Below are 27,857 nucleotides of genomic sequence, written 5' to 3'. Positions count from 1 at the left end.
CGACAATTGGACTCCAGTCATCAATCTCTCCAGAGAAGAGGTAGCTGCACACATTTTTATGATGGCTATAATAATTGTGGTGATATGTTTAAAGAAAGAGAGAGATATGTGGATCATGGACTGCCAAATATCCTGGGCCATAGTTGTACTGGGGCTAACCCTAATCACACGCGGGCCTGGACTAATAGGTAGTTTGATTTATTTAACACTGTTCAACTTAGAGTTGAAATGACCCTTATATTACCCAGTATTATATATATCATGTGCTTTTGAGCTGGCAAATACCCGTGGCTCCTCTTTCAAATGATTGTTTTAACGTTGAACTGTTTGATATGGAATGCATAGGTTTGCTACATATTAATCTTTGTCCTAAAAGCTAGGACCACTCAGCTTCTCTTCTTACAAAGAATACTTATTGTATTAATAGTGGCCTTAACCTGCCAGGCCCTAATGATAACACTTCCCGAACAGTCCGGTTTACCTGCTTTAATATTGTATGTTTTTGTGACAGGTAGAACTAGAGCTGCTCAGAGGTCATCCCGGGTCAGATATCATAATGGTAGATAGGACTGATGGTCAATGGTTCTACTCAAATGGGCTGGGTGGAATTACCCAGATGCCCTCTCGTGTAACTGTAATCTTCACTAACAGCCCCGTGATACAGACCCCAGCGAGCATTCATCCTCTCGAGATTACTCAACCCATCCCACAAGCAGCGGAGATGGCTCCAGAACCGTGGCAGGCCTTTTTTTTGCAGCGATCCTTTCGAGACCTATCTGGGCCTACCCGGAAATCCAAGAAGCAAGCAGGGACAATGTGGCACTCAGGAATCGCATCAAACGTTCTGTTCTTCGGACCACCTGATGTGCCTTGTCCTATATGGCTGGTAACGGCCATGGTGGGTATTTACGACAACAACTTTGGCCCATGGGCTTTGGGCTCCTCTCAAGGCGACCCACTGATGAACATCGTGCCTAGTGTGCACCAACGTGACCTGATTTAAAGAACTCGGACTTTCCATGAGGGTGTTGAGGATTGGGTTATGTAAAGTACGAGTTCTTTTATTTTATAAGTTCTTTTCTTTTTCTGTTTATTGATTATGCTAAATTGTTTTGAGTGAAATAGTCTTATCACAATACATTATAACTACATTGTTTTTGAGTGAAATTGTCTTCCATCACGCTTAATAAGCTGTAGTACATTCTTGTTTTTTTGATGACATTTATACAGTATATCACAACAAGTCTAAATATGGTCATAAGCATTTTTCTGTGCCTTACAGCTGACCTTTAGTGTTTGTTTTAAATCTGTATTCTTGTAGCTGTGGCCACGTACACTGTTGAACGTGTGATCAGGTTCAGGGAATGTTGAACCAGACACCGTTTAATCACAATGTTTCAAGTACACGTAATCTGTCTGACACCTGTTCAGCTAAACATGACCCCATCACCCCCAGGCAGCATCGGCAGGTCTCACCTGTCAAATCTGCTTACAAGGCGCCAGTTACTCCCACTAAATGTTTCACGGATACATAAATCTGTCTGACACTTGTTTTGAAGTTGTTCTGCAACAGTAACTACAAACACTTGAGCGTGTGACAGAGGTCAAAGCATGTTGTAGTCACACGCACCTGCTACCAAGTCACTCCCACTATGCATCGATAAGGGATCTTCCCACACACTTGCCTAGAAATACAATGATAACGGTGTGCTCTTCAGTTCCTCTTGGACTCTGTCCCTGAGATGGAACCACTCACTTTGAGAAATCAAATAAGAGTTGCTAACTGCTTCTAAGCGCTGAGGGGATTGTCTCCAAGACGAAAAGAAGCGGTTGATGAATTACAAATGTGACTTTTTACACTTGTAGCTTTTGAAACATAACTGGTGAACTGACTCTTAGCTACTGCGGGGAAAACCCCCAAGTAAAGAAAAACTCAGTTATGGTACTGTGTGTATAATAACTCTTGTTGAAATAAAATGTATACTCTAAAATAAGTGTAGAACTCTACTCAATGGGGACTCCCGTTTAATGGAATAAGATAACTTCCAGGTGTTTCGAGACGAAGACGGTAGCACCGGGCCGAGGCCATTGACCAGGGAACACAATCCAGCACGATCCCGCCTCGTTTCCAGATCCAGACAAATGTAAGTAACCGTTTGGGTTGCAATGTGTGGAAAACGGTTCATCTTCCTGTCCTGTTAGAGGAAACAGTTCGGTGGATCACGTGGCTCAATGAAATAGGCCACGGGTAAACCGAACGGGGTTTTTAACATCCGTCATTCTCTATAATTGTAATCAAAAGCAAACTGAGGACCTCAGGGTTCTAATATGGGCCATCCTTACACATCTGGCGTAAGGCGGTCTGACCAGGTCAGAGCCGGTCCCGCTACAACACAACAAAGTGTCATCACCAGGATCATTCCTCCAGGGCATGTAATCCATTGAACCAATGCAGTTTAAAATAATGACAAAGCACTCCTCGTGTTAGAAAGTAGACAGCCATTGTTTTACAGGGAATTTAATTCTTTAATTAGAATTTCAACATGTTTCTAAAGACAGGAAATGATAAAACCAGACGGGTGTTTCTACAGAGGAATATTTTCTGTCTGACTCTTGGCGACAGTTCCAGCTTCTTTTGAAATATACAGTAGTAGCAGCAGAGCTGCTCTGTGCAGAGCAGCAGGGCTGAGGACATAAATATAGAACAGGCTGTGTGCACTCTGGAAGTTTGGGGTCAGATGTGTCAGCTGCAGACGCCGCTCAGTGGAGGATCCGTTACTCTGTGAGGCCCAGCTTCTTCTTCAGGGACTCGGGCATCTCCGGGGGAGGGGGGCGAGGCAGGCGGAAGTAGACCTTCACCGAGTCGTAGATGAACCACTGCAGTGCGGTCAGGGTACCGATCATGATGATGCGGGCCACCAGACCCTTCCACACACCTGAGGAGACAACCACACCTCAGTCACACTTTGCATTGACGGTAAAACTAGAGTCCAGACCGTGTGCTGCAGACCACGTGACGTCACTACTTTTAGAATGAATATTGGTCGTTTACAGGCAGCCTCACTATGATTATCATAGGTCTCATCTGGGATTGAACAGCACATGGCCATTATCAAGATGAACTTGGAGGTTCATGCATGTGTCAACGTGGTACATCGATCATTTACAGCAAAACATTTACAAAGCAGAGTTATCAGTCAACTGCTCTGGGATCAGTTTCTATGCTAGTGTGTCCGTCCCCCAGGCTAGCAGCACCAGGAGCTCCCTGCTGTTGAGGACAGGGTTGCCAGTGCTGCAGGTGGGCTGGGAGACAGGTAGACTGTTATCACACGCCAATGACTCAAGCACCTCCAACTGTACAGCCAGAAAGCTGCTGAGGGCGCTGCTCAGAGAACAGCGCCCTCCAGAGGTGGATCTAAGGAACGTGTTGTCAGAGCATCACACTATGCTACTGCTTGAGTCACTGGACTGGTACAGACCTTTGGGTCCCAGCTTCTTGAGGACCTGGGCAGCAGTGCTGCCTGACTCCTTGTTCAGCACAGACACCACAGAGTCAGCCGGGTGGGACACGATGGCACAGAACACGCCAGCTGCAAAGAGGGGAAGCAGAGCACGCATCAGAACAGCTTCACGTCTTTCCTGGGCCCGATCATCTGGTTTCATAGTTGATCCGTTACTCACCGATATAACCGGCCACAAAGGTGACCACCAGCTGCTCAGGCTTGGTGCACTCGCTGCGGGGCTTGGGCACCGCATACTTGTAGAGCAACTCCACGGTGCGCTCAAAGCAGGAAAACTTCATCATGGTGTAGGGGATCTGCCTCATCCACAGAGGAACCAGACCCTTATAGAACCTGGAGTAAGAAGAAGGAGCTGTAGCATTACCATGGTCATCATCTACAGTCAGGCTAAAATCATAGACAGAGTCCACATCCTGCCTGTAACCACACCATGTTGCACTCCAGCCGGAGACGTCGATGAGTGAGCTTGTCAACAAACCATCCAAGATTTAGTAGCAGTTAGTGGTGAGGTGGCTGTCCACCGGAACACCCCTCCACTCGCCCTCATCACGAGAACTACGGTGGCCTTCGGGTAGTTGAGCAGCTTTAGGGTTTCATCAATGCTCTTATTGGCTCTTTTCCTAGACTCTACAAGAAGTGGCCATCGTTATCTTGACTTTTTTGCAACCGGTTAACGGTAGCAGTGTTTCCCCTACTCCTGCCCCCCCTGTAATTGTTTCTATAGCGCCAGATAACAGAAGTCATTTAAGGTCCCTTTCCTATAGAACAGGTCTACACCTTGTTCTGTTATTAAGCAAACTAAACGGCCGTATGTTATTCATCGTATCTACACACAGCGTGTCATTTCTGTCTCTACAGGGTCGCGTCTACAACTCTTCTCTCCGCCCCGATGCGCTGCACACAGACGAGCACACAGTGGAGAGACAGAGCGGCGAAAAATATGTTGCGTGCTATTCACAATGAGATTTGCCGCTTTAAGCTATCAGTATTTTAAGCTACGAGCTATCACTTTTAAAGCCAAACAGGTAATGTATTTGCAGGTCAAGAGTAACATCCAACAGGCTGCAGTCCCACCAATGACATTTCTGACTTTGCATATCGAGGCTCTGGAAAAATTCTTCCAAGAGCTCGAAAAACACACTGCAGTGACAAAGCCTGCTCACTTTGTGGTCATCATTAAAATAAATGAACACCATGTTTCCTTTAAGTCAGTCTTTATCAAACTGGGCCGGTATTACATGTGGGGCGCAAGAGGAAATGCTGATTTTAAAATGTTCACCGTTAACAGGTTACGCATACGCATCTCTTGGCATTTTGTCAAAAGCCGATTTATGAGATTTCCGTGAAGTCATCTTTTCTGCTGTTGTCTGCTTTATTCTATTATTTATAAAAGCACAGATGGAGTCACTAGTAGTACTGTGAGGTATTGCTATGTAGTACTGTGAGGTATTGCTATGTAGTACTGTGAGGTATTGCTATGTAGTACTGTGAGGTATTGCTATGTAGTACTGTGAGGTATTGCTATGTAGTACTGTGAGGCATTGCTATGTAGTACTGTGAGGCATTGCTATGTAGTACTGTGAGGCATTGCTATGTAGTACTGTGAGGCATTGCTATGTAGTACTGTGAGGCATTGCTATGTAGTACTGTGAGGCATTGCTATGTAGTACTGTGAGGCATTGCTATGTAGTACTGTGAGGCATTGCTATGTAGTACTGTGAGGCATTGCTATGTAGTACTGTGAGGCATTGCTATGTAGTACTGTGAGGCATTGCTATGTAGTACTGTGAGGCATTGCTATGTAGTACTGTGAGGCATTGCTATGTAGTACTGTGAGGCATTGCTATGTAGTACTGTGAGGCATTGCTATGTAGTACTGTGAGGCATTGCTATGTAGTACTGTGAGGTATTACTATGTAGTACTGTGAGGTATTACTATGTAGTACTGTGAGGTATTACTATGTAGTATGTCCGTCTCAGTCATTTCTTTACATACACATAAAACTATGTTAGAGTGTCCGTCCCCCAGGCTAGCAGCACCAGGAGCTCCCTGCTGTTGACAGGGTTGCCAGTGCTGCAGGTGGGCTGGGAGACAGGTAGACTGTTATCACACGCCAATGACTCAAGCACCTCCAACTGTACAGCCAGAAAGCTGCTGAGGGCGCTGCTCAGAGAACAGCGCCCTCCAGAGGTGGATCTAAGGAACGTGTTGTCAGAAAGCATCACTAAAGCAACCACTGCATCAGCCACTTAAGTCAGAATGGAACGCTTAAGAAGAAGGCAGTACTTACGCCCTGACGCCCTCCTCGGCATACATTTTGGGGACACACTCTCTGAGGTTGTTGGCGTAGCCCGGCTTGGTCTGGATACGCACTTTGACAGCCTCCATGGGAGCCAGAGCCATGTCCGCAAAGAACTCTGCGCTGGCTGAGGCAGCCAGGTACAGCGATGTCCTCCACAGGTAGGAGTTCTCCTGCCGGGTGAAACCACACAGCAAACGGTCAGACAGACTAGGTGCCGCGTAGGTTTCATAATGTCATAATTCGCCTGGATGGAATTCCCTCCTGGCATTCAACGAGAACAGACTGAAGGTACGCATGGAGACGGGTACAACCCTGAACCTCCGTCACGGCATCATGTTGATCTCACATGATAGGGGAAGCCCCCACGCGTGTCCCGGGTCATATGAGCGGTCTTTGAGACCACAGACTACTTTTAGAATGAATATTGGTCGTTTACAGGCAGCCATCTGGGATTGAACAGCACATGGTCATTATACAGATGAACTTCGAGGTTCATGCCTGTTTCAACGTGGTACATCGATCATTTACAAAGCAGAGTTATCAGTCAACTGCTCTGGGATCAGTTTCTATGTTAGTGTGTCCGTCCCCCAGACTAGCAGCACCAGGAGCTCCCTGCTGTTGACAGGGTTGCCAGTGCTGCAGGTGGGCTGGGAGACAGGTAGACTGTTATCACACGCCAATGACTCAAGCACCTCCAACTGTACAGCCAGAAAGCTGCTGAGGGCGCTGCTCAGAGAACAGCGCCCTCCAGAGGTGGATCTAAGGAACGTGTTGACCGATGAACAAACATTGATGCGCGTGTGTACTCACCTCTCCCAGTAAGTCACTGTAGAAGACCTTGAACACTTCGTATAAGCCAAACTTGCACAGTCCCTGCATGGAGTAGCCAATGAAGGTGGGAGCCCAGCCCTTTGCCAGGCCTCGGACACCATCTTCCTTCACTGTAATGGAAAAGCCTTTGCCGATGCTCTTGTACTTATCTGGGTCCACCTGAGGAGGAGAATCAACACTGATGAAGCATGTCGTCAATCACTGGCAACTCTGGGATCTGGTGTGGCCGCCAACATGGGAAATGGCCATTAGTATGGGCCGAAACGAGCTGCAAGTCTAGCATTTTTCTTTTATACGTTTAAGTGCCAAGTGTTTTGGGAGAAATCACATTTTCTAGACTACAATTTAGGATTTTTTACTTTATTAGCCAAACAAATTGAGATTCACATTAGTGGTAATGGGTGATGACCAATACATTTTTACAAGTATGACGCAGTGGTACACCACTTAATATACATTAAGACAAAGCATTAAAGTTGAAAAACCGTGCCATGAATGAACCACACCATGAGACTAGAATAGTGATTAGGGTTTCTTGTGCACAGCCCATTGACAGTTCATTGATTTGAGGTCCCGGGACGTCGTATATGTACAGATTGTAAAGCCCTCCGAGGCAAATTTGTATTTGTGATTTTGGGCTATTCAAAATAAACTGAAGATGGGACATGCAGCTGAGAGGCTAAAGGAGCTGCTGGCTACTCGTTGCTACTGTAAGATTCAGCTTCCATACAAACCTGCAGGCGACACTTGACAAGGTCGAGGGGCACCACTGCTGTGTGTGTGATGCCGCAGCTCAGGATACCCCCAAAGCCACACAGAACATAGTACTTTTGAGAGCCAAACTCGCAGCTGACTTCCTCTGTGGTAGAAGGGAGGGGACACACAGCGAACATGCAACATGCAGGGTCACATGCAGCACAGGAATCAACACCAACCAGAGCCACGTAATGGAAGCGTGGTCATTACAGAGGGAACACTGGTAAACCACTGAGACCAGTTTGCCCAGGTCCCTACTGTAGACTGATCCACTCTCCCATTATAGACGGCTCTGCCACCATTTATTAGGATCACACACCAACGGTTGATAAAAAAAAAAAAATCATTGTATTGTGATTTCAATATATACATTAACTGTTGTGGACCACAGTGGTGTCGTGCTTGTTGAGCCAGCTACTTCTCAATAGTCTTATTGAATCATCTCAAGCCACCTCAGTAAACGATGCATGTTCATTTTCAGACTTTGAACTATTGTTTAGAACATGGCTGCCTAGAAGATAGAAATCTGTTGTACAAGGTGAACCGTTTCTGGCAGCAGGGGTTAGCCTTTGTAGTCAATTGGCTAAATATGCAAACCACCACTACGGTCCAACAAATATATGATTATACATCACATTGTCTTTTCTTTAACATCACCATAATGCCTGTGACTTTTTAACCAGCCCAGCTCAAGCTGACAGTATAAGGTCAGCCAGTGAGTTAATGAACAATTAATAACTGGCTGATAATGTGAGCATTAATAGGTTTCATATCTCATTTACACATGTCTTGACTTTGTCAAATAGCAGAGTCAACACACAGGACATTGTCTTCCTCCGGTCTGACCTTCACCTACATGAGTCCTCTATGGGGACTGAGTGGGCGGGTGCTGGGGGTGATGTGGGTAGAGGAACACTGGTGCAGAATCATGCAACCATGTTATGATCACCAACACACTGGAATCAGGACTCAATGACAAAAGAAACGACTTTGCCACAACTGGGCTGAGGCCATTTCTCTCATGCAAATTGGTGCATTTTCAAGACAAACCCAAAAAAAAAATACAGCCATTGGGTGGATGGGGCGTGACGTTAAGAAAACAAGGCACTTAGCCACGGAAACAGACCTGCAATCTGCATTTGACCAGATCGAGAGGAACGAGAGCTGCGTGTGTGGTACCACAGCTCAGAATCCCACCAAAGCCGCACAGGACGAAATACTTCTGAGAGCCGAACTCACAACTGTCCGCCTCTGAAGAAACAAGGTGACACTTTAAAAACAGGACATGTCTGCTATAGAAAGGACAGCCCTTTGTGAGCTTTCAGATGAATAACCGGCTACTAGTTTAAAGCCGTGAACTGGTTTAGGAAATGTCGTCAGCCTCAATGCAGCTAGGTGTTTGACGAACATGAAACCTGTTTGAACTTGCTGATCAGAAACTATTTAGACTGGAAACAAACCGTGTGCCGTGTAACATGCGCTCTAGTTCCACAAATGAAATCACCATCGTTAACTAGCCAACTGTAAAAACGTATAAACGCAAGGGTCAAACACTAAATAGTTGGAGCATTATGAAATGAGGACACTTTGTGGAGTGCTGTCATGCAGTAATGTTGTTGCTCTAACAACCTGGACGAGAGGACACGTTGTTCTGGTTAAACCCTGAGCTGATCAATCAGGGGTCACATGTCTTTCTTGACCAGTTTGGCTTTATGGAAGTTAACTCTTAAATATTCCACTTAAGACTGTTTCGACTTCTTTGCATACACTAAATGCAGCACAGTGCTACACGTCAGGTACAATCAGCTGCATGCAAAGGCCAGATCTCACTTTGTCCTTCCTCGTCCTCCACAGGCTGCGGCACGGGCCTCACAGCTAACTAACAGTCACCTGCCTCAGTCTTCCTTCAGATCGGTTTAGAGAAGGTGACGGTAAAGCACTGCCGCACACGAGCAGTATACTGAACAATAACCGTGTAGATGCGGCTTTAAAACAGCCAAGTGCGTCGCAACCGGGCCAATCTGGTCAGCTAAGCTAATGCAGCTAATGCTAGCCCGTTAGCCAGCGGACTTGAGGTTACCTTGTGCGGTAGCGGCTGCCGCCAGTCTGCGGGTGCTCTGTCCCTGCTGAGGCTGAGGCTCCTCCGCCTTCTGGAGGGAGAACAGCGGCGCGCTGAACGGGTTTCCGCGGGCCATCTGCGTCAGGACAGTGGGATACATGGTGTCTGCCTGCTAGCGGGTCTGCAACGAGCAACAAGTTAGCTGTGAGTTCGGCTCGGACTCAATGGTTGGCGTCTAGTACACCACGCGCAGGCGCAGACGCACACATGTCACGTGGTGGTTAGCTTGGTTTAACGTCCGAACGAATGCGGACAGGACATGCTTAGCTAGCTTATTGAATGAATATTAGCCAACACTAAGCTACACACACACAACGCCCATTTGCGTTAATGGACCATATCAGTAACACTCAAATCCACACAGCGGGCAGCCTGCACACTCGTGCTGCAGGCCCTTTCCCCCCGACATAGCAGAAGCTAAATGCTAGGCTAAAACACATGCTAAGCTAACGTGACCGCTGCGAGGTGGCATCTCACAGAGAAGGTTAAAGCAGCGTCCACAGCACAGCTACCCGAGGTCACGGTTCAGTAAACTACTTCAGGCATAAAGAGGTGTCACACGTTTCATATGTGCTGTGGTTTCAAATGAATAACCGCACTCACTCTCTCGTGTCTAAGATGGCGCCTCCGCTGAGCTGCAACCGGCTGTTCGGAGAGGCCGTGTGACCTCGCGCTAAACAGATTTGTCTTTTTGTGACGTCACTGAGAGGCCTGGGCGGGTACGTCCGCTTCTCTGTCCAATAAGAAACCGCCGAGCTGCCGATCAAAACCTCTGGGCCAATCACAGGCCTATGAATAGTTAAGGCGTGGCTTGCAGGAACTACAGAGACTTCCTCCAACAAATGCAAGTTTTCCCTCTCAGGTCAAATGAAATAGCTCACAGGAGTAATGCACTGGGTGGACCCTGGTCATCACCACACGCGCCTGCTATAACAAGTCTAGAATATGAGTGACCTTGCAGGTCAACCTCTACTTGTATCAGTAACATTACTAGTGGTGATGCTGTTGATGGGCTCAGTTCAGGGCCACAGGAACGACACTGTGGCTGAGAGACGAAGCCACAGCACGTTTTATAGTGTGTTTTCTTATTTTCTTTTCCAAAACTGTTGACTCAGAGCCCAGCACAAAAACATCCAATGCGTCTGGACTGTTGGTCTAGGCACAAATGGCCAAATAAAAACCCTGAACCTTTTTTTCAGTATTGAAGTTGAGTATTTTAAAGTGAAATAAGGGACAAGCCGATTCAGATATGTAAACACTGTGGTAAGGCCATTAGCCTATGATAAAGAGGGCCAACCGGGTTTCAAGTAAAGAGAAGTAACACTGGGACTTCACTTAGGATTTAGGTGCCAGGATTCAGGTCAGGTCCCAACAGCTGCTAACTGGCACTCAGTCCATGAAATATGACTCGGCCCCCAATCTGAGGAATGTACTGCTAATCAGACCACACATAACACAATGGGCCTGAAGCACACGTCACATTCATGCAGTCTGATTTCATATATAATATATTCAGTTTATGAAGTTACATATTCAATACAACCGTTACAGGAGAACATTCCTGCTTACGGAAATACGTCTTTTCAACAAGTCTCCACTTGCTAGATCCTCTGTGGATTAATTCATCACTGTATACATGTATGCTATTACACTTCACATATATACTTTGCACTATTGTTTACATTTTTTTTGCTTAATTAATGAATACACTCTGCGGCTGTAAATATATTTCATTCCAGTTAGTTGTATTCTATTGTGTATATTTAAATATATATTTATATTTTACTTTATTCTTATTTCATTTTGTATATATCTTCCATCCCTCTTGCTTCTTTATATATTTTATCTTGTGTGTTTATTTGTATCTTCAAGTTGTAAGGCGCTACTACAACTACAAATTTCCCCTTGGGGATTAATAAAGTACATATCTATCTATCAATATAAGTGTATTAATTAACTATTTGTAAAGGATTTTTGAATGGATGTTACTTTTACACACACACACACACACACACACACACACACACACACACATTTAATCTCATGCACCCCCATTTGAGAACATGACAACCTCAGGTCATCATTTTGATCATAAAATCAAAAAGGTGTGACAAAGACCATTAGAGGTTAGAAACATACAGGGCTGTTAAATTGTCTCACTAGAAAATGTATTGAAGTATATTTTCCATGAGCACAATTACAAATCATGAATGAAATGCTCTTAAAGACACAGTGACAACATAATAGTTTATTGAGTGGATATTCAATATTTGAGACAGTGAATACATAATTAGGTAGAATACACATGGACGTTTAATTATTAGAAGAGAAAGAAATAAAACATTGGTGAAGGGTTTAAGAAGATTTAGGATTATAACAACAAGCCTCCTTGTCTCATTAACAAAGATGCTCAGGTGAGGTTCAACAAAGAGACGGTTCAAAGTCCATCCTCAAGGCCGTTGATGACAGAGACACTAAGGCAAAGTCTCCAACACACACACAGTCAGTAACACACACACACACACACCATAAAATGAATGCAGTAATAAAAGTGAGTCCACATTTCTCACAGCTGAAGAATGGAGCAACCACAGCACAGCGCTGTCCTTTCACAACATGCTGTCCTTCACGTGTCACTGAAGCGGCTACGTCGCCTCTCTTAAGGGATGTGCTGAAAATAGATTTCGATATAAAAAGGAAAATGGGAATTTCACTTCACAGCGCCCGGGAATAAAATGGCTACCATGCAGATTCCCAGTTGACAGATCCGGCGCCCCTCAGACAGCCTCTACGCCGTGCTGCCACTGGCCACGCCCGTGTCCGGGGAGGAGAATGGGCTGTTGGTGTTGGTCTCCATGGCCTGGTACACCAGGAACAGGAACGCGGCCACGATGGCCAGCAGGAAGAGCTTTATCCACAGAGACACGCTGCGGTACGATGCCTTGGTCGGCCCTGCAGGGGGCGCTGCAGACAGAAGCCTAGAGGAGGAGAAGGAGGAAGAGGAGGAGGAGGAGAAGAAGGTGGGCGGAGGCAGGCTGCTGACTTTGTTGACAGTGCAGCTCTCTGTGTAGGAGGAGGAGCTGCTGGTCTTGGTGGTCTTTGGAGAGAAGAGACGGTTTTCATCATTCCACATGTCGCTGGTGCTCAGCGGGCGGCGGGCGGCTCCTCTGATGGGTCGCCGACAGGTCGCGCTATGAGAGAAGAGGAGGTACCGTCTTTGTTTTGTGAGGGACACACAAACACACATCAACTGTTTTCTTCTCTGAAAACACAGAACACTACCTCACATACAGAACAGACCCACCACTGGGTTTTAGGTCAGGTTCCTCCATCACAATGAGCTGGAAACACAACGTCATTAGAGAGGGTTTCAGGCTTGGTGAGGTCCCCCTTTCCTCTGGGATTCTCTCCCCAAACTCACCTGAGACGGCACTTTCCATATTTAAATCTCAAATCAAAACCCACCTCTTCAAAACTGATTGTGTGCTCTATGTTGTTATTGTAGCTCATCTTTTATGATGATTTTAAAAGTTTTTAAAAGTGGCTTTGAGTGTTATGAAAAGCACTATATAAATCAAATGTATTATTATGTCATACTGCATATTATAATACGGGTAGATCAAATCAAGCATTCTGATTGGTTGAGAGTGAGTCACGCGTTGTAGTTTATTCAGCCATAAAGTACTGTACAGCCTGTTTACATTTAGAGCGTTCCATATCTGTGAGCACTTAAAATAACAGCTGGATTGTTATTATTATTATTATTGTTATTATTTAAATTGCGCGACCGTTAGTTGTCATTTCAAGCTTGACAGTTAAAACATGTTTGTGTAAACTTTCATATTGTAACGTCCGCAGTAACGACTCAGACGTTGGTTTCCTTAACCTGCAGGTGTGTTGCTTGAGTGTTCACAGTATTGCAACGGGGCTCTTCGCTAACAGTAACGTTAGCTCAAACGGAACAGCTAACAAGCTCACGTAGCATCCCCCACACTAGCATAACGAACGACAACACACACACACGCCACTTCCTCCCTAAAATGAGATGAGGAATGAAAAGGGTTTGACCACAAAATCGTGATAGTTTCTAGTGAGAGATAATTACGTCGGTCATTTCCCGACGCGAGGCAAGTTCTCTAAACATCATGGAGGAGAAAAATGACGGAGAAAAGACGGACAGAAGCAGCGAGAGCACTTCTTTACATCGGTGGCTGCGTGTCATCCTCCACCTGATCCAACCGGCCTGGTCAGTAAATCTGCGTTTTACTGACCAGGTCGTCAGTGTTATAGTCCCGTTTGTGCGTCCCGGGACTATTTTCTCTGTTGCTGAAATGCGATACACAACGTTTGGTGGCTACAACTATTTTGTGCTGAAAGGGAGCTTACTATTACTTTTTATAAAGTCGCAGGTATCCGTATTATAAAAGCAATAAGGTACTCGAGGCAGTACTGCGTCTACAATAATGTACAGTTCAAGGGTTTGCCGGTCCTTCGCTGCGCGTCGGGTCTAATGCCGTGTTCACACCGGACGCGGCGCGAATTTGCGGCGCGACCGGATTACATGTAAAGTCAATACACGCGAATTGGCGATTTATTCGCGGGGCGGCGAGATTGGCGCGTTTGAGGCGGCGCGAACAGAACGTTTGACCTGGGGCGAACAAAGCGAAGGATCTGGCGCGAATTCGCGTGAGTTGAATTCTCCCAACTCCAGCATGGAAATCGCGTGACGCAAAGTTGCGGCAGCCAATCAACGTTGAGAAGCTCCGCCCGTCACCACCGCCTCTCCCCGTTCCTGAATGAAACTACTGTTTCTCCGCCTGAACCAGCGCTGACAGCGGCTTCATTGCGACGCTGTTATGGGACTACGAATAATATTATGAACCCAGACACCATGGAGTTTGATGTTCCGACATGTGGAGTTTACACAAAAAGTATAAAGCAGAACTGGTGGTTATTTCCATGGTGGATGGCATAATCGGTATCGTTTTACGGAGATACGCCAGACGCAGTTCCTGGAGGAGTCGGTGAAATTCACCGAGCTGTGTGCGGCTACGGATGATGTTATGAACCCGAATGAGGGCGTTTCATGTTCCCACATGTTTGGGACTTCCACAACAAGTATAAAGCAGAACTAGTGGTTATTTATTCCATGGTCGATAGCGGAAATGAAAGCTTCGTCGCTTGTCTCTCACAGAGGCAAGCGACAGAGCTAAGCCACGCCCCCTTCGCGCCGCGATTTTTCGCGTTTGGTGTGAACGCCCTCGTTTCACTCGCACAAGTAAACTTCCGGTGGACGTCCTGTGTGAACACGGCATAACAACTCCCTTGAACAGTACATTATTGTAGACAAAATACTGCCTCTCGTACCTTAGTGCTTAAATACGTCAAAACTAACAATAAGAACAAGAGGAACCTTTCCTATACACAACAGAAATAGATCATTTATATAAATATATATTGTGAGCAGCTTCTAGAAGCAACTCAATGTTTCCAAATGAAAGCATGCTTCTGGTTGCATTCTGGGAAATGGAGGTCAGAAAAACCTGGTCCGCTTTGATTTGGACCTTGTTGTAAAACATTCTGTCCCTCAAACTTTATGCTAGTGTAATACTAAATATATGGCTGTAATTGTTGATCTCTCTCGCTCTCTCTCGAAATGAGCCCTAGTTCCTTACCTGATCCCTGTTGGACTGTTGATGTCATTGGGGAACAGCTCCTTCAGAACGTCCTTCTCCTCCACTTTCTGGGTTGGATTGCTGGCTGCAATCTTCTCAACCTAAAAGAGAACCAGCATGAGGACCAGACTCGGCTGTAGAATGAGTTTGGCCCAGCAGAGGGCACCCTGCAGAGTCCACACCCGTCACCATGTGAATGGACACAGTCTAACTAAGTGTCTTCTGCATGCTCCAGCTCCTTTTCTCTGTTTAGTAGAGCACCGACGTAAGCGGGACTCAACTGATCGACTCTGACCAATCAGTGGTCTGCAGTGCGTGAAGTCCGCCTTCTAGCAGCGGCTCGGCACCAAACGAGCCCCAGGTACCAGCCTCACGGAGTCGTAGTCTCACCAGCACCGTAGGTCAGAGGACGAGCAGCTGAGCGTCGTCACAGGGCTGCATGTGGACCCGCTTTTTAATACAGCGACATCCTGCTGCTCACAACCCACATGTTGTTTCCCAGCCATACGTCTGAACCCCCCTATACCACGAGCCAGCCACACACGGTGCTCCCATCACATACGAGTGTCAGAGGAAAGCAGCGTTACCCGGGCTACAGAGACACCGCCGGCCTTGGATCCAAACTGGTCCGACTGAGACCAGTGGTACTCTGGTCTCTTAATGGGCGAGATGTTATAAAAGGGGCTAAAGGTGCCCGGGTTGACTCTGGGGACTTGAGCCAGCGGGGAGGAAGACCTGGAGGACGGTTTAGTCAAAGAGCCCACCTGAAGAACACAAGCCTGGTTCATTAGATACGCGTTCAGATGTGAACACCAATGAAGGGAGGAGGAGCTCGGTATTATCCCAACTAGCTGTTTAAATAGTTTCAGTGATGAATCCCATTGTGACAGAAATCCACTTCTACGCACCCGAGCTGGTCTTAAAGGTCGAGTCCTGGTCTCAGGTTCCTGACGCCAACACACAAGAGCAAAGACAATGAATCAGAGTTGGGGCTGAAGCCCTCCACCTCGTCTCAGACACGCTTCAGCCGTTCAGGTCTGTGCTTCATTTATAAGCAAGCTCTCCAAGAGGTTTTCCTCCTACACATTCAGATACCTGAAGTCAGTGTGAACTTCTATGAAGACATCCAGTCACCATTATTATTCCTGAGCTCGGGCATGTTTTATTCTAATGTAGTTGACATGTAAAGGTGTTTGTGCCGCTGACTGGCTGATGTCGGGAGAAGCAACACTAAACTGACGGCCTCGGGTTCAAACAAAGCCTGGCTCTGCCTTTAACTAGAGCAGAGATAGAGAGTGAGTGAGTGAGTGAGTGAGTGAGTGAGTGTGTCAGACACCTCACACAGCCTCGTTACCACCCGACAGTACACCATTACCCACAATTCATCACCAGGGTGGTTCATTGATGAGGCAATGTGGTTGAGAGTCAGATGTCTGGTGGAGACCAAAGCAGGGAGAAGCAGCTCACCTCCAACACGGCGCTGTTGAGCAGAGTGACCGGCTGCTGACTCGACTCCTGGGCGGGTTTGGAAAGACTCAACCCCACATCTTCCACTGTGAGCTACAGGTTTTAAATCACAAGGACACAACTTCTTTTAGGATTCTAACAAGTGGATTTTAGACTCAACAATAGCGTCAAAGATGGTTTACTCCTCAACAAAGTGCTGATCTCAGCACAATGTGAAACCATCACAGCGACTGGCCCAGTGTGTGATTAAACAGGTCAGATGGCTGCACTGTTCACTACATGTCTCAACATGTTCACAGTCTGACCAGCAGGAGGAGCCGCACAGCCAACACCCTCACAGGGGAGTTCACACAAAGTTCCCAGCAGAGACAGTAACTCTTTAGACTGATGCTATGAAATAGAGGGGGGAGGGTTTAGGGTCACAATATCGTGGACAGTAGGAGGGAGAATAGATCAGTAGATCTAAAATAGATAAGTAAATAGATTGAAGCACTGAAGAGAAGCGTTCGTGTGAAGCGGTCTGAACATCTAGCGTGTGCTCAGCAGATAATCCACATCATGTGCTTTGAGTCTGACTTGCAGCCGGATCCACTGAGCTGCTCTCCTCCAGACAGAGGGCCTCAGGACAGATCATTAGGATATAACAATGTTATGTCACCCTCTAAAAGGTGCAGTAATCCTCATCTGGTTACTATAAACAGCACAGTCCACTTTTCAATTATATCATCGTATTACTGTGTAACCAGCTGATAAAATTACTTTACATTAATAACAACTTATTTGCTATTGATTCATTTATTGACTATTTTAGTGATGAGATGATTCATCTTGAACATTTGATCTAATTTCCTTTTATTTTGTCAAACTGAAGGTCATTAATGCAGCATGAACCACAACTACAGGAGCTCCCCGTGTTGTGACTGTAGTGCACCAGAGCTCTCCAGGCGTCCATCTATAATAATTATCCAGTTATAATAACGAATAATTATCCAGTACATGTATGACGTAACAACCCAAAATCCCTGGAGTGGACGGCAGTAAACAGGAACAGCCCACCTCAGTGACACGCTGGTCTCACATCGTCACATCTACTTATTTCAGGGACCCAGGACTGAGAATAGCAATGTAAGCCAACACAACCAAAGTATGTCATATCTAAACGACTCAGGCTGCCTCCCTCAGTGTCAGACTGTGAGGAATGTGGTCACGAGTTGCTCATGTCAAAAGGTAGAGCTGGATTGAATGCATGTGATGCTCTGTGGTCTTATAGAGCCTCGTCTTCATCGACTAGATGACATCTTGGAATATCTAATCCATCTGTTCAACTCACTGAAGCTGCAACCACACACTGATTAGTATCAAATAAATCACCAAATGATAATCTGAATAAATCTGTTTGCAGCTTCTTAAAAGTGTCTTCTTTCCTCTGTGACGGTGAACTGAATGTCTTTGAGTTATGGACAAAACAAGACATTGAGGACGTCATCTTGGGCTTTGGGAAACGCATTTTATAGACCCGACCACTAATCGATGAATGGAGAAAATAATGTAAAAATTCTTTGACAATGAACATCTTGGTTTTTGGTCTGTGGCTGTCCCACACCGAGGCGCCCCTCACCGTGCGGTGCTGGCTGCTGCGGGTGCGCGTGGTGACGGGCGTCTTCCCTCTGCTCCTCACCGGTCGCTCCACCACGGGAACCGGTTCAGGTTCTGCCACAGGTTCGGGTTCGGGTTCGGCCGTCACTTCTGAAAAAGCGCAGTACAGTCACACACTGTTCGGTTTAGTTTAGGTCATGAACAACATGTTGCTTCACGTCCTCAACATGAGGCAGTGACTGGTGATCTTTGGGACTTGATCTCTGGATTCAACTCAAACTTGGCTCTTGAATGTGAAAACGTCAATGAGAGTCAATGTGAACACAAACGTTTATGAGACGGCGATAAATAAATTGTTCACTCAGTACTTGTATATTAAATTGACATATATAATAATAAAGTGAACCCATGGTGCACATGTTAGCACTGCGGTGTGACCTCACCGTCCTCCTTGTCACTGTACAGGTCCGACTCTGCGTTGCCGTTGTGGGTCACTTGGGTCTCTGAGAGCAGCTTGGGCGGCTGGGCCGGACCGTCGTCCAGCATCCTCTGCAGTTTCTTCTCATACAGCTTCCGGGTGGTCGCTGAGGGACGAGCAGAGGAGACCTTCGTTAAACCCACCAGAACTCTGCAGCAGGCTGGCAGACGCCTCACTTCTGGGGACTGCCCGACAGGAACAGCCCACATCAGAAGCAGAACCATGTGTTTGCCAGCTATGTTTCACATACGAGGAATTTGTCTTGGCGGTGCATACAATAGACAAACAGCCACAATCAACCGTGCAAAAATATAAACATATTACATTTACTGTGGAATATAAAGTGCACAGACAAACAGATAACAGTACTGTAAACAAGTGTACTGTAGGTTAAAGTGACATTTAAACATGAGGGGCTGTGCAGTAGGAAATAGTCCTGGGGGTGAGAGTCAGTCTGTTAACGAGGGTTTTGAGGTGGGACAGGACTAGACGTTCAAAGGACTTCATGACCACAGAGGTCAGGGCAGCAGGCCTGTAGTCATTCAGTCCTGTGACCCTGGGTTTTAAAGCCTCCTCAGAACTACACGCTGTCACGGGGCTGTTTCCTGTCTGCATGTGCAGCGGAAATCAACAAACACTCGTTTTCATCAGTGTGTCGCACACTCACCCACAATGGGCCCCACATCCACTCCGTGCTTGAGCAGCTCGTCCTTCAGGCCCTGGTCGCTCAGCATGGTGACGTCCATCTCGTCGGGACGAACCTTGTCTGTTTTCCTGGTGGCTTTCTGCAGGAAGAGGACAACGGGGCGGCCCGGTCAGTAATGACAGCGTGTCCTTAAACCTTTTTAGCCCCGCGGCGCCCATTATCGGACCAGAAAAGAGACGAATAAGTCAAGTGATGTTTCCTAAAGGATCTCCGAAACCACAACGTTGATTAACTTCATATAATTGCTGAATACAGTAAAGCCTTGTGGGAAGACTTCTATAGGCTCAGATTTTTATTTTTTTTTTACTTACCATTAAGGTTACAAAGTTGGATTTCAATAAAAGACACCTCTTCGTAACCCTGCGAGCTTGTAGGAGTCCAATAAAGCTTTAAGGCCTGCGGCCGGATTGTTTCTTTCCTACTTATTCGACTTTTTTGACTGCGCCGCCTCCCGTGGTCGGGGGAGGCTTCGTAGAACGCGTCACACGTCTTAAGCAGAAGCCTCTGCACAGTTGGATACCCAGCATGCACCAGTCAGACCACGTTTTGGCATAAAGGTTATAACTTTTAAATTTTTTAACCGAACGACACAGTTTTTTGACTGAAACTCCTTCGTAACACCCCAATGCTTTGTTTCATTGTGGTTTTTGAAATAAATTATACAAAATAACAAATATTAGAACTCATTTGGGGTTCATACGACTACTTGAACAGACCTCACTAAGGCCTCTAGAAGGGCTTCTTGGGGCTCAAAAGGAAAAGAAAGCTGGTTTTAGTCCTACATTAATGTAATCATCAGATAAGGATGAAGCGTGAGCAGCTTGTCACGGTAACACAACGAGCATCGGTCTTTTAAAGTCCACAGCGTCACAACAAAAGACCTTTTCTCTTGTCCTGAAGAAGTCCAGAGGTAAATCCCTGACTATCTCTACAGCATGTGGTCTTTTTGGGATGTTGAGGCTCTGAGGAGAGCCAATAGCAGAGCTTTGGCAGCTTTGCATCTGGAAACACAAGTGGAGGCATGCGTGCCATGTGTATTCATGACATCACACAAACGCATGATGGGGAAGAGAAATTTGAAACGCCAGGATTTTCTTTAATTTCCTAGTCAGAGAGCAAAAGGAGGACTTCCTAGTCAGACGCTGCAGGCGTCAGGATAGTAAACATGCAGGCTGCGCACACCAGCCGACAGGAAATGAAGGCCGTGTGTGAGGAAACACAGAATACACAGAGCTCAACACTAACGTCCTCAAAGAGTGCAGCTTTTGGTTGCCTGAAACTACGCCTTTCCGTCTGAGTAATTAACATACTATGCTTCAGCTTACTAATGACCAAGTGCCATCAGGAATCAAAGCTTCATGACAGTAAGTAACCTCTTCAGTCTGGGCTTCTCACAGACTGTACAGAGGGTCCTACGTGTTATCACTCATGGACCAAATAGCAGCTGTCATGTTCTTCACAGATCTCACCGCTGCTCAAACACTCAATGAGCCCTGAGACAATACCAAGCTGAGACGTTTGAGCTGGGCGGTATGTCCTAAAATAGATATCACGGTTTTCATAAAATGTCAACGTAGAAGTTTCTGAAGGGGTCGAGCATGGTAGAACGTTACCTTTTCACTTGGGTATACCCATCTATAGTTATTTATAGAAAAGACAATTCATGAGTAGTTTTAATGAGCTCATAATTCATCTCTAATATCTATTTTATAATGAACTGGATTCATTTAAGTTTCTCTCCAAAATAACGACATTTTACAAGAACATTTGATCACGTCGCCAAATACTTGAACGCACTGTGCAAGTCAACGGTTCAGCTTAGTTTTACTCTCACTAGAACGTGAGCCTCAACAGGTGGGCCACCAAGGCTTTCTGCTCAATGAGCCGTTTGTTGTATCCGTCTCTGAAACCCCAGAGGGTGGAGGAATACAATGTACTGAAAGAGGCAAGAATGGGACTGGCAGAACCATAACCCAGCCTCCACAATGACCAGGAGGGATTCTACTCATAGCTCATATTCAGGACTTTGTAGGAGTCCTGTAAAGAAACAGAGGTGCACAAACAGTCGCTGTGACCACCTGCAGACCCGTCGCGCTCATGTCATTTCCGGAGACGGCGGCTATAAACTAAGCTTTAGCGGCTGTGTTGCTGCATGCCAGCGGAAAACTATTATGTGTGCACACATGTTTAAATGTGACCGGCAAGAAATAGAAACATGAAACGGACGATCAGCTGAAAAACGGTTTGTTTGTGCGTCGGATGTTCGATATGCTCGCCTGTCAGCAGCTCACCAACCGGCCTCCACCAGCAGACATTTAATGAACCACGACAGTTGAACTTCCCCTTCCAGAGCCAGAAGAGAGAGTTGGGCTCAGGCGGCTACCAGTCAGGACCTGGTGCCATGGACATACTGCAGACAACTAGAGATTTGGAACGTTTAAAACAATGCGTAGTTTTAGTAATCAATATTCAAACATGTTGACAGCCCTACCTGCCCATCAGGACCAACAACAACAGTCATTGAGATGCCCAGAGCCACCAAGACTACATGGACACTGAGCTGAGACACAAACCTTGAGTGAACTTGCAGAAATAAGCTTTCAAAGCACACCACGTAAAGTACAGGCTGACAGCTCACATGGCCGAGAGCGAGAGGCTCATAAAAAGCAGAGATTACAGTAAAAGCCTCTGTTGAAGAGCTTTTACTTTGAAGCAGCAACAGGAAGTGCTCAAAGATACTCAATACAAAGATACAAAGCCAATGGTTTGAAAAGGTCACCTTCCTGTCTCCTTAGTGGGCGTGGTCAAGGACAGAGGAAAGAAAGAATAATTCAACATGAATCAGCGATCAGTTCACTTCAATTTATAACTTGTAGGACCTAGTGGATTAATTAAGTTACTGAGGCTTGGATGTTGATTTACCTCCGACAGTGTATTCCTCCGTTTGACCACTAAGTACAGCGAGGGTCAAAGCCCGCCCCTTTTCCTGGGGGCTTACCTCATCCCTCCACCTCGTTTGGGAATGTTGTGAACATTGTGTGCATGGACAAAAACAGATCGGTTATATTTACATTATATATTTATATTTTCTTTTCCCAAACTTAGATATTTACACAGCTAAGCCATATTTAGCATGGTGAAAATGAGTGTGGAGCAAAAGCTCGGTCATAGTCAGTGTTCACGTTGACTCAGGACCCGCTTGGTCTCCTAAAGGCCATGTGACGGAGCCGGCGTCTCCTCACTACAGTCTCCATTTTCATTTTAATCCACAAACCCGTCCGGCAGCATTGTGGGCCGACTGAAGAATGTCCTGTTGGGGCTTCATTTCCTTCAAAATGCGGCCTCCCAAACCCGGTCTATAAGGACCAGCATTGTACCGCTGCTGGTTGCTGAGCTCACTGAATGATCAGCGTATGAAAGGCTCAGACAAGATCAGTTCATCTACACATGGTCGGGAAGAACAACGCATAGCTATGGATGAAACCTGTACTGCACCTGGGACCGACATCAGACGGCAGAAGAGACAACAAAATAAATGCACTTACAAGGTGAACTCACAATGCCATAAATAAGAACTTAAATAACGGGGATATAGCCAGTTGAGCAGCGAACAGCTGTTTGTGTGGCGTGTCTTCCGGTCCGTCTCTTCAAGTTTTTTTGTGTGCCAGCTGTACTCAGCATGCAGTTCTGCGGTGTAATTTTATAACCACGAGTAAAGTTTTAACCATGACTGAAGCTAGAACCCTGACATAAGTAGCTCCACTGCGCGCTCAGCGTTAAGCTGTGAAAAATAAATGTTGCTTCCTGCCGTTATTGCTGCAATGCATGGCTCCCTGACGGCACCGCTGTCTAGTTGACCAGTGCTGTCAATGAATCAATGCGTTTACTCGAAGAAAAAAATACTGTGAAACCTCCAGAATCTTACAAAATACTAATATTGAACCAGATTCAATTACTGCATCTCACTACTGTATTTTATTTCTTAAACTGCACTGCAACTTTTATTTTGCTTTTTCAACTTTTATTTTGCTTTTTGACTGTTTTTAAATCTGCATTATGTTTTGATGCTTTTAATGGTTTTATGTGAAGCACTTTGAATCGCCTTGTTGTTGAAATGTGCTATACAAATAAACTTGCCTTGCCTAATATTATTTGTCCATACCGCCGAGCCCTAATGTACACCAGCAGCTTGGTAAAAGTTGTGTAAACCTTTAAAAAAAAAAAAAAAAAAAAGGCAACAAATTGGTCCAAAGAGGAAATATAAGTCCAGCATATAAAGTAAACAGTATAAAAAGGATAGAATTGACTCGTTGATCCATCTCAGAGTCAGACGGCCGGCTTCATCCCCACTAAACCTCTTAGCGCTCTCACGGGTCGCTTTACATTTTGGTCTGCTGTTATTTGCACATGGATGAAACGCTCTTCTTGAATCCCAGTCATGTAAATGTTGGCCCTGGCATTAGGAATGAGTTGGTTGCTCTATGATGAATTGTAAATGAAAGCGTCTTTGAGTTGAGGACCCGTGCATCCCATTCCCTTTCTAAATAAGTTAGCTTGACTCATTTGGCGTTTATTACAGTACATTTCTTCTTTTTAGGAATGTTAATTTTGGTCAGATGTGTCTGCTATCCACCTGATAGACTACACAAACCTGTCACCTTTTAAAGCCTCCTTCACTTGCATGGACACCTCTTTGCTCCTCATGCTGAGAGTCCCCTGGACCAGCTACCAAAGTCAACATGTTGAATCATCTCCAGACATTTGTATCTGCTTCATTAGTCATGAACTAACGAGGGAACGGGCCTCACCTGAGTAAAAATGGTTGTAATTCCTCAAAGGTTAATGTGATATTTTAGTTATATCCACTGTATTAATGCTGAAAGTCTACACTTCAACCACATATTGACTGGGTCATTTCAAATCTAAATCTCATGGTCCAAATGCAACGACCCTGACTGCATCTAGCTACCTATGTGGATCTGTCAGGGAGCTTCAGCCAAACGGGTTCTATTTATTGCTGCAGCTAGGCGGTTGTATGTTTGCATTAATAAAACACAAGAAAGAACACAGACACTGATAGGATACAAAGACTTATGACAACACGCACGACTACTCTGGCGTCCCTTCTCTCGGGCATTTTGGTGACCAAACTGTCTGGATACCAGACACGCAGGATTCCTCCTGAAGAAAAGATCTGTGTGACAACCACAGCGACTTCAACCATGACAGCTCTGTAGAGGACACCAGAGCGCCTGACCGCTGAACGTGGTGTAGTGTGAACTATGCCAGCATCTCAGAGGGGCCTCTTCCACATGCCTGTGTGTCTGTGTGTGTGGAGGAGGAGCCAAGTCCCAAATGTTTGTCATTAATTCATCCACTGTGTTATTGTTCATTTTATTTTCTTTCATCCTCCAAGTCGTCAGCTGATCAGAGTGGAGCAGCAGCTAGTTGTGGTTCTTTCTCCGACCACTAAAGATCCACTCTCAAAGTGAGCACCAGCTCGAAATGAACATCTGGACCTCAAGCCACTCTCTAGCCATTCAACTGGCCACTAATCCAGGGAAATGTGAGGAATGCAAAGATGCTACGCTCAGCGTTGCTGCGAGGTTCACAGCCGTAAACACAGAGGGAGGCTGTCTCGCTCAGTGGGCCCTCGCAGGGTTTGGTCTGGAGGGGAGCCAGGCTGTTTCATAACAGCAGCGTGAGCTGGAGCGAGGAGGAGGGAACCAGGCCTTGTGACCCCTCCTCTAAAGACCACACCCAGCATACCTAAAGCCTGAGCGCACTACGAATGCGCTCACCCTTTCCTTCACTACGGCCTGCGTGGAGTAGTGAGAGTAGTGGCTTGTGGGTAACGGACTGCTAGGCTCAGTTTACTCTGCTCAGACGAACCACAACTGGCTGCTTCATTGCTGACATTCTTCAAACTTTGCGGCCAATTCTCCTGAATGTCACCGACCAAGTATTTGAGTCTCTTTCGTGTCAGTTAAAAATGTCAGGAATTCATTTTTGACCTGCAGCCAGCAATCATTCAGATACGCCAGGTGTTATGAGATAAACATCAACACTGCGAAAGCGTGTTGCAGAAGACCGAGGACAAACTAATTACACATGTGCCAAGTCTTTCCACACACACATTCTTGAAAAACAGTATTTTCTCAATGAAGAGGCCAAGCCCAGTAATGTAACAGTCCAGAGAAACGTAGATTTTACACAGCAATCATACTCTACTCACAATGGACAGATAGGAACTCAGCCCATAACTTCAGACAGTGTTCACCTGAGCAGGTTCTGCCCCTGTTGAGCCATGTCCAGGGGAAACCCTGTACTGAGCATCCAGGTGAACAGAGCAGTGCATAATGGTGAGAGAAGGTTTGAGGACTGACCAGACCGTCCTGTGCACACCAGGTCCATCCCTACAGTCCCTCCACATCAGAAGCGTAACACACTGTGTGGTGACAGCTCTATTTCAACTTGTAGTCAAAAAGGAATTTGCAGCGCTGCCAAGAGAAATGAAGACTGCATGAAAACTCAGGTTTAAAATATGAAATGCATGAAAGGAATAAGTAAACAAAGAAACTAGAAAGGTGCACTCTCTAGCAGGTGTGTCTGCAACGGCCACTGCTGTGTGACTGAATGAACACAAACCACAAGTGGCTTAACCACAGCAGTGTGTGTGGAGGTAGTTATGATAGCTGTTATCTAAACACACCGTCCCAAACTATAAAGGTGTAGTGGTGAGGAGTGTGCACGACCACGTACGTTTAAAAAAGGTTAACAAAAGATAATATGAATGAACGTGTCTCGTTTTAAATTAGAATGTCCTGTCTTAATGTTTTTACCTGTTACTGACTGATGAGTCGCCAACTTAATTTCGTTGTATGTTTTTTACAATGGCAATAAACTCCCCTACCTTCTACATAGGACTGGGCAGGAGGTTTTGTACTAATATTACCAAAAGAAAGTTCTCAATATGTCACGACAACTTGATTCTTTGCTATAGAAACTGAAATGTGTCAGTACAGCAACAGAGCAATGACTTCTTGATCACAAAAACAAACACAAGCTGCTCCTAGCTGCCATCCTGAAGTCCACATGTAAACCTCTGTGCAGAGCACACCTCTGGACTTTAATACCAACAGAAACCACTTGTTGAAGGGTATGGCAGTGATTTAGAAAGCACACGAGGACTCATTTAGGGTGGGGACCTGTGGGAATGGACCCTATGGATGAAGGGAGTCTGGCCAAAGCGCGTGCTATGCGTCCAACTTTAGAGGAGCATTTAATGATGGTGGTCAGGTAACTTTGCACACATCGATAGCTCATCCTCATTGATAATGCTGAGTATTAACAATGAGGATGGTGGAGCTACAGATGTGTGCAAAGTTAAACTAATTGCGAGGTATTTATTTAAGATTACATACCCAAACTAAAAAAGGGTACATCTCTGCAACCACAAGGGCTATTTGAATACAGTTGGTGTCACAATGAAGGCAATCCGTGTGTGTGTGTGTATATGTATATATATATATATATATATATATATATATATATATATATATATATATATATATATATACACATACATACATACATACATACATACATACATACATACACATATGTTGTGGTTAAAGACTCACTCTGCCGGAAGAGCGACTCCTGCTGAAGACGACGGGCGGCGGCAGCTCCTCGTCGCTGGAGAACACGTCGTGCTGCTTGTGCGCGGTCAGCTTCTTCAGGTACAGCTGCACGTACACGTCCTTGGTGGGGTTTCCGCTGGGCAGCTCCACGTTGTGGGCCAGCAGCTCGCTCTTCAGCTTGTCCTTGGTGAGCACGGACGGGTCGTCCAGGTACTCCATGTCGGCGCGAGAGCGAGAGGCGGGAAAGACTCGCGCAGACGCCTGTAAAGTTTGAGCTAGCTAACCGAGGAAAGTGGGATTAAAGCGCCTCGCACTGGAGCTACTTCGTCCAACTAATGTGGGATAAAGCGGGAAGAAGGGGTGTCGAAGAACGGAAAGGGCAAATGAATGACTGGTGGTCGTTGTTGTCGTGTTTCTAAGACATGGACGCACTCCTTGCCAAGTGGCTGTGGCTGATATCTGTACTTACGGGGGCCACCGGGACCGGAAGTGACTACCCGAGGAGGCGGGCTCGGATTGGTCGGATGCCGTCAGATAGAGCTTCCTCATTGGTGGAACAAAACACGCAAATATTGAAAATGAAGCGCACGTCACGAGTTGTTCACAGTTCAATCTCCCTGTTTTAATTGAACAATGTATAGAGGGCTTTCTGGTGTACAGTATATTCAGTATATATTATTCCTGGAGGAAAAACCATAGCGCTACAGTGCGTTTATTATGGCGTTATGACTTTAAATGTATACCACGTGACCCGAGTCATCC

The 27,857-nt window shown here is 45.8% G+C and overlaps 2 protein-coding genes across 3 annotated transcripts; both read right to left on the bottom strand.

Moving 5' to 3' along the window:
• Positions 1-2,504: 2,504 nt before the first annotated feature.
• slc25a3a (solute carrier family 25 member 3a) lies at positions 2,505-10,191 on the bottom strand. 2 transcript variants are annotated; one of them, XM_079235908.1, is made up of 8 exons: positions 10,134-10,191; positions 9,492-9,651; positions 8,538-8,662; positions 6,635-6,814; positions 5,813-5,994; positions 3,682-3,854; positions 3,480-3,590; positions 2,505-2,936 (listed from the first exon to the last, which is right to left on the bottom strand). In XM_079235908.1, the coding sequence occupies exons 2-8, from the start codon at positions 9,628-9,630 to the stop codon at positions 2,776-2,778; spliced, it is 1,071 nt and encodes a 356-aa protein (XP_079092034.1). In that variant the 5' UTR covers positions 9,631-9,651; positions 10,134-10,191; the 3' UTR covers positions 2,505-2,775. The 2 variants fall into 2 exon arrangements, with proteins under 2 accessions (XP_079092034.1, XP_079092033.1); XM_079235907.1 differs by lacking the exon at positions 8,538-8,662 and adding an exon at positions 7,390-7,514.
• A 1,578-nt stretch (positions 10,192-11,769) lies between these two features.
• Positions 11,770-27,393, bottom strand: tmpoa (thymopoietin a). Its single transcript, XM_079236146.1, has 6 exons — positions 27,096-27,393; positions 19,414-19,531; positions 18,712-18,852; positions 18,291-18,418; positions 15,206-15,306; positions 11,770-12,721 (listed from the first exon to the last, which is right to left on the bottom strand). The coding sequence occupies exons 1-6, from the start codon at positions 27,312-27,314 to the stop codon at positions 12,319-12,321; spliced, it is 1,110 nt and encodes a 369-aa protein (XP_079092272.1). The 5' UTR covers positions 27,315-27,393; the 3' UTR covers positions 11,770-12,318.
• Between the last annotated feature and the right edge of the window lie 464 nt (positions 27,394-27,857).

Source organism: Taurulus bubalis (assembly GCF_910589615.1).
Source record: "Taurulus bubalis genome assembly, chromosome: 20".
Taxonomy (NCBI): Eukaryota; Metazoa; Chordata; class Actinopteri; order Perciformes; family Cottidae; genus Taurulus; species Taurulus bubalis.
The sequence above is the reverse complement of the archived record's forward strand: the minus strand, read 5'-3'. Positions and strand labels throughout refer to the sequence as shown.

Bases quoted from the DNA above. Each gene is read 5' to 3' on its own strand.
- tmpoa (XM_079236146.1), bottom strand. From the start codon at position 27,314: ATGGAGTACCTGGACGACCCGTCCGTGCTCACCAAGGACAAGCTGAAG. The intron at 19,532-27,095 runs GTGAGTCTTTAA...CTCTTCCTGCAG, and splicing joins GGAGTCGCTCTTCCGGCAGA to AAAGCCACCAGGAAAACAGA. The intron at 18,419-18,711 runs GTGAGGTCACAC...GCGCTTTTTCAG, and splicing joins GTACAGTGACAAGGAGGACG to AAGTGACGGCCGAACCCGAA.
- slc25a3a (XM_079235908.1), bottom strand. From the start codon at position 9,630: ATGTATCCCACTGTCCTGACGCAGATGGCCCGCGGAAACCCGTTCAGC. The intron at 8,663-9,491 runs GTAACCTCAAGT...TTGTTTCTTCAG, and splicing joins GGCAGCCGCTACCGCACAAG to AGGCGGACAGTTGTGAGTTC. The intron at 3,855-5,812 runs GTAAGTACTGCC...TTCTTACTCCAG, and splicing joins GCCGAGGAGGGCGTCAGGGC to GTTCTATAAGGGTCTGGTTC.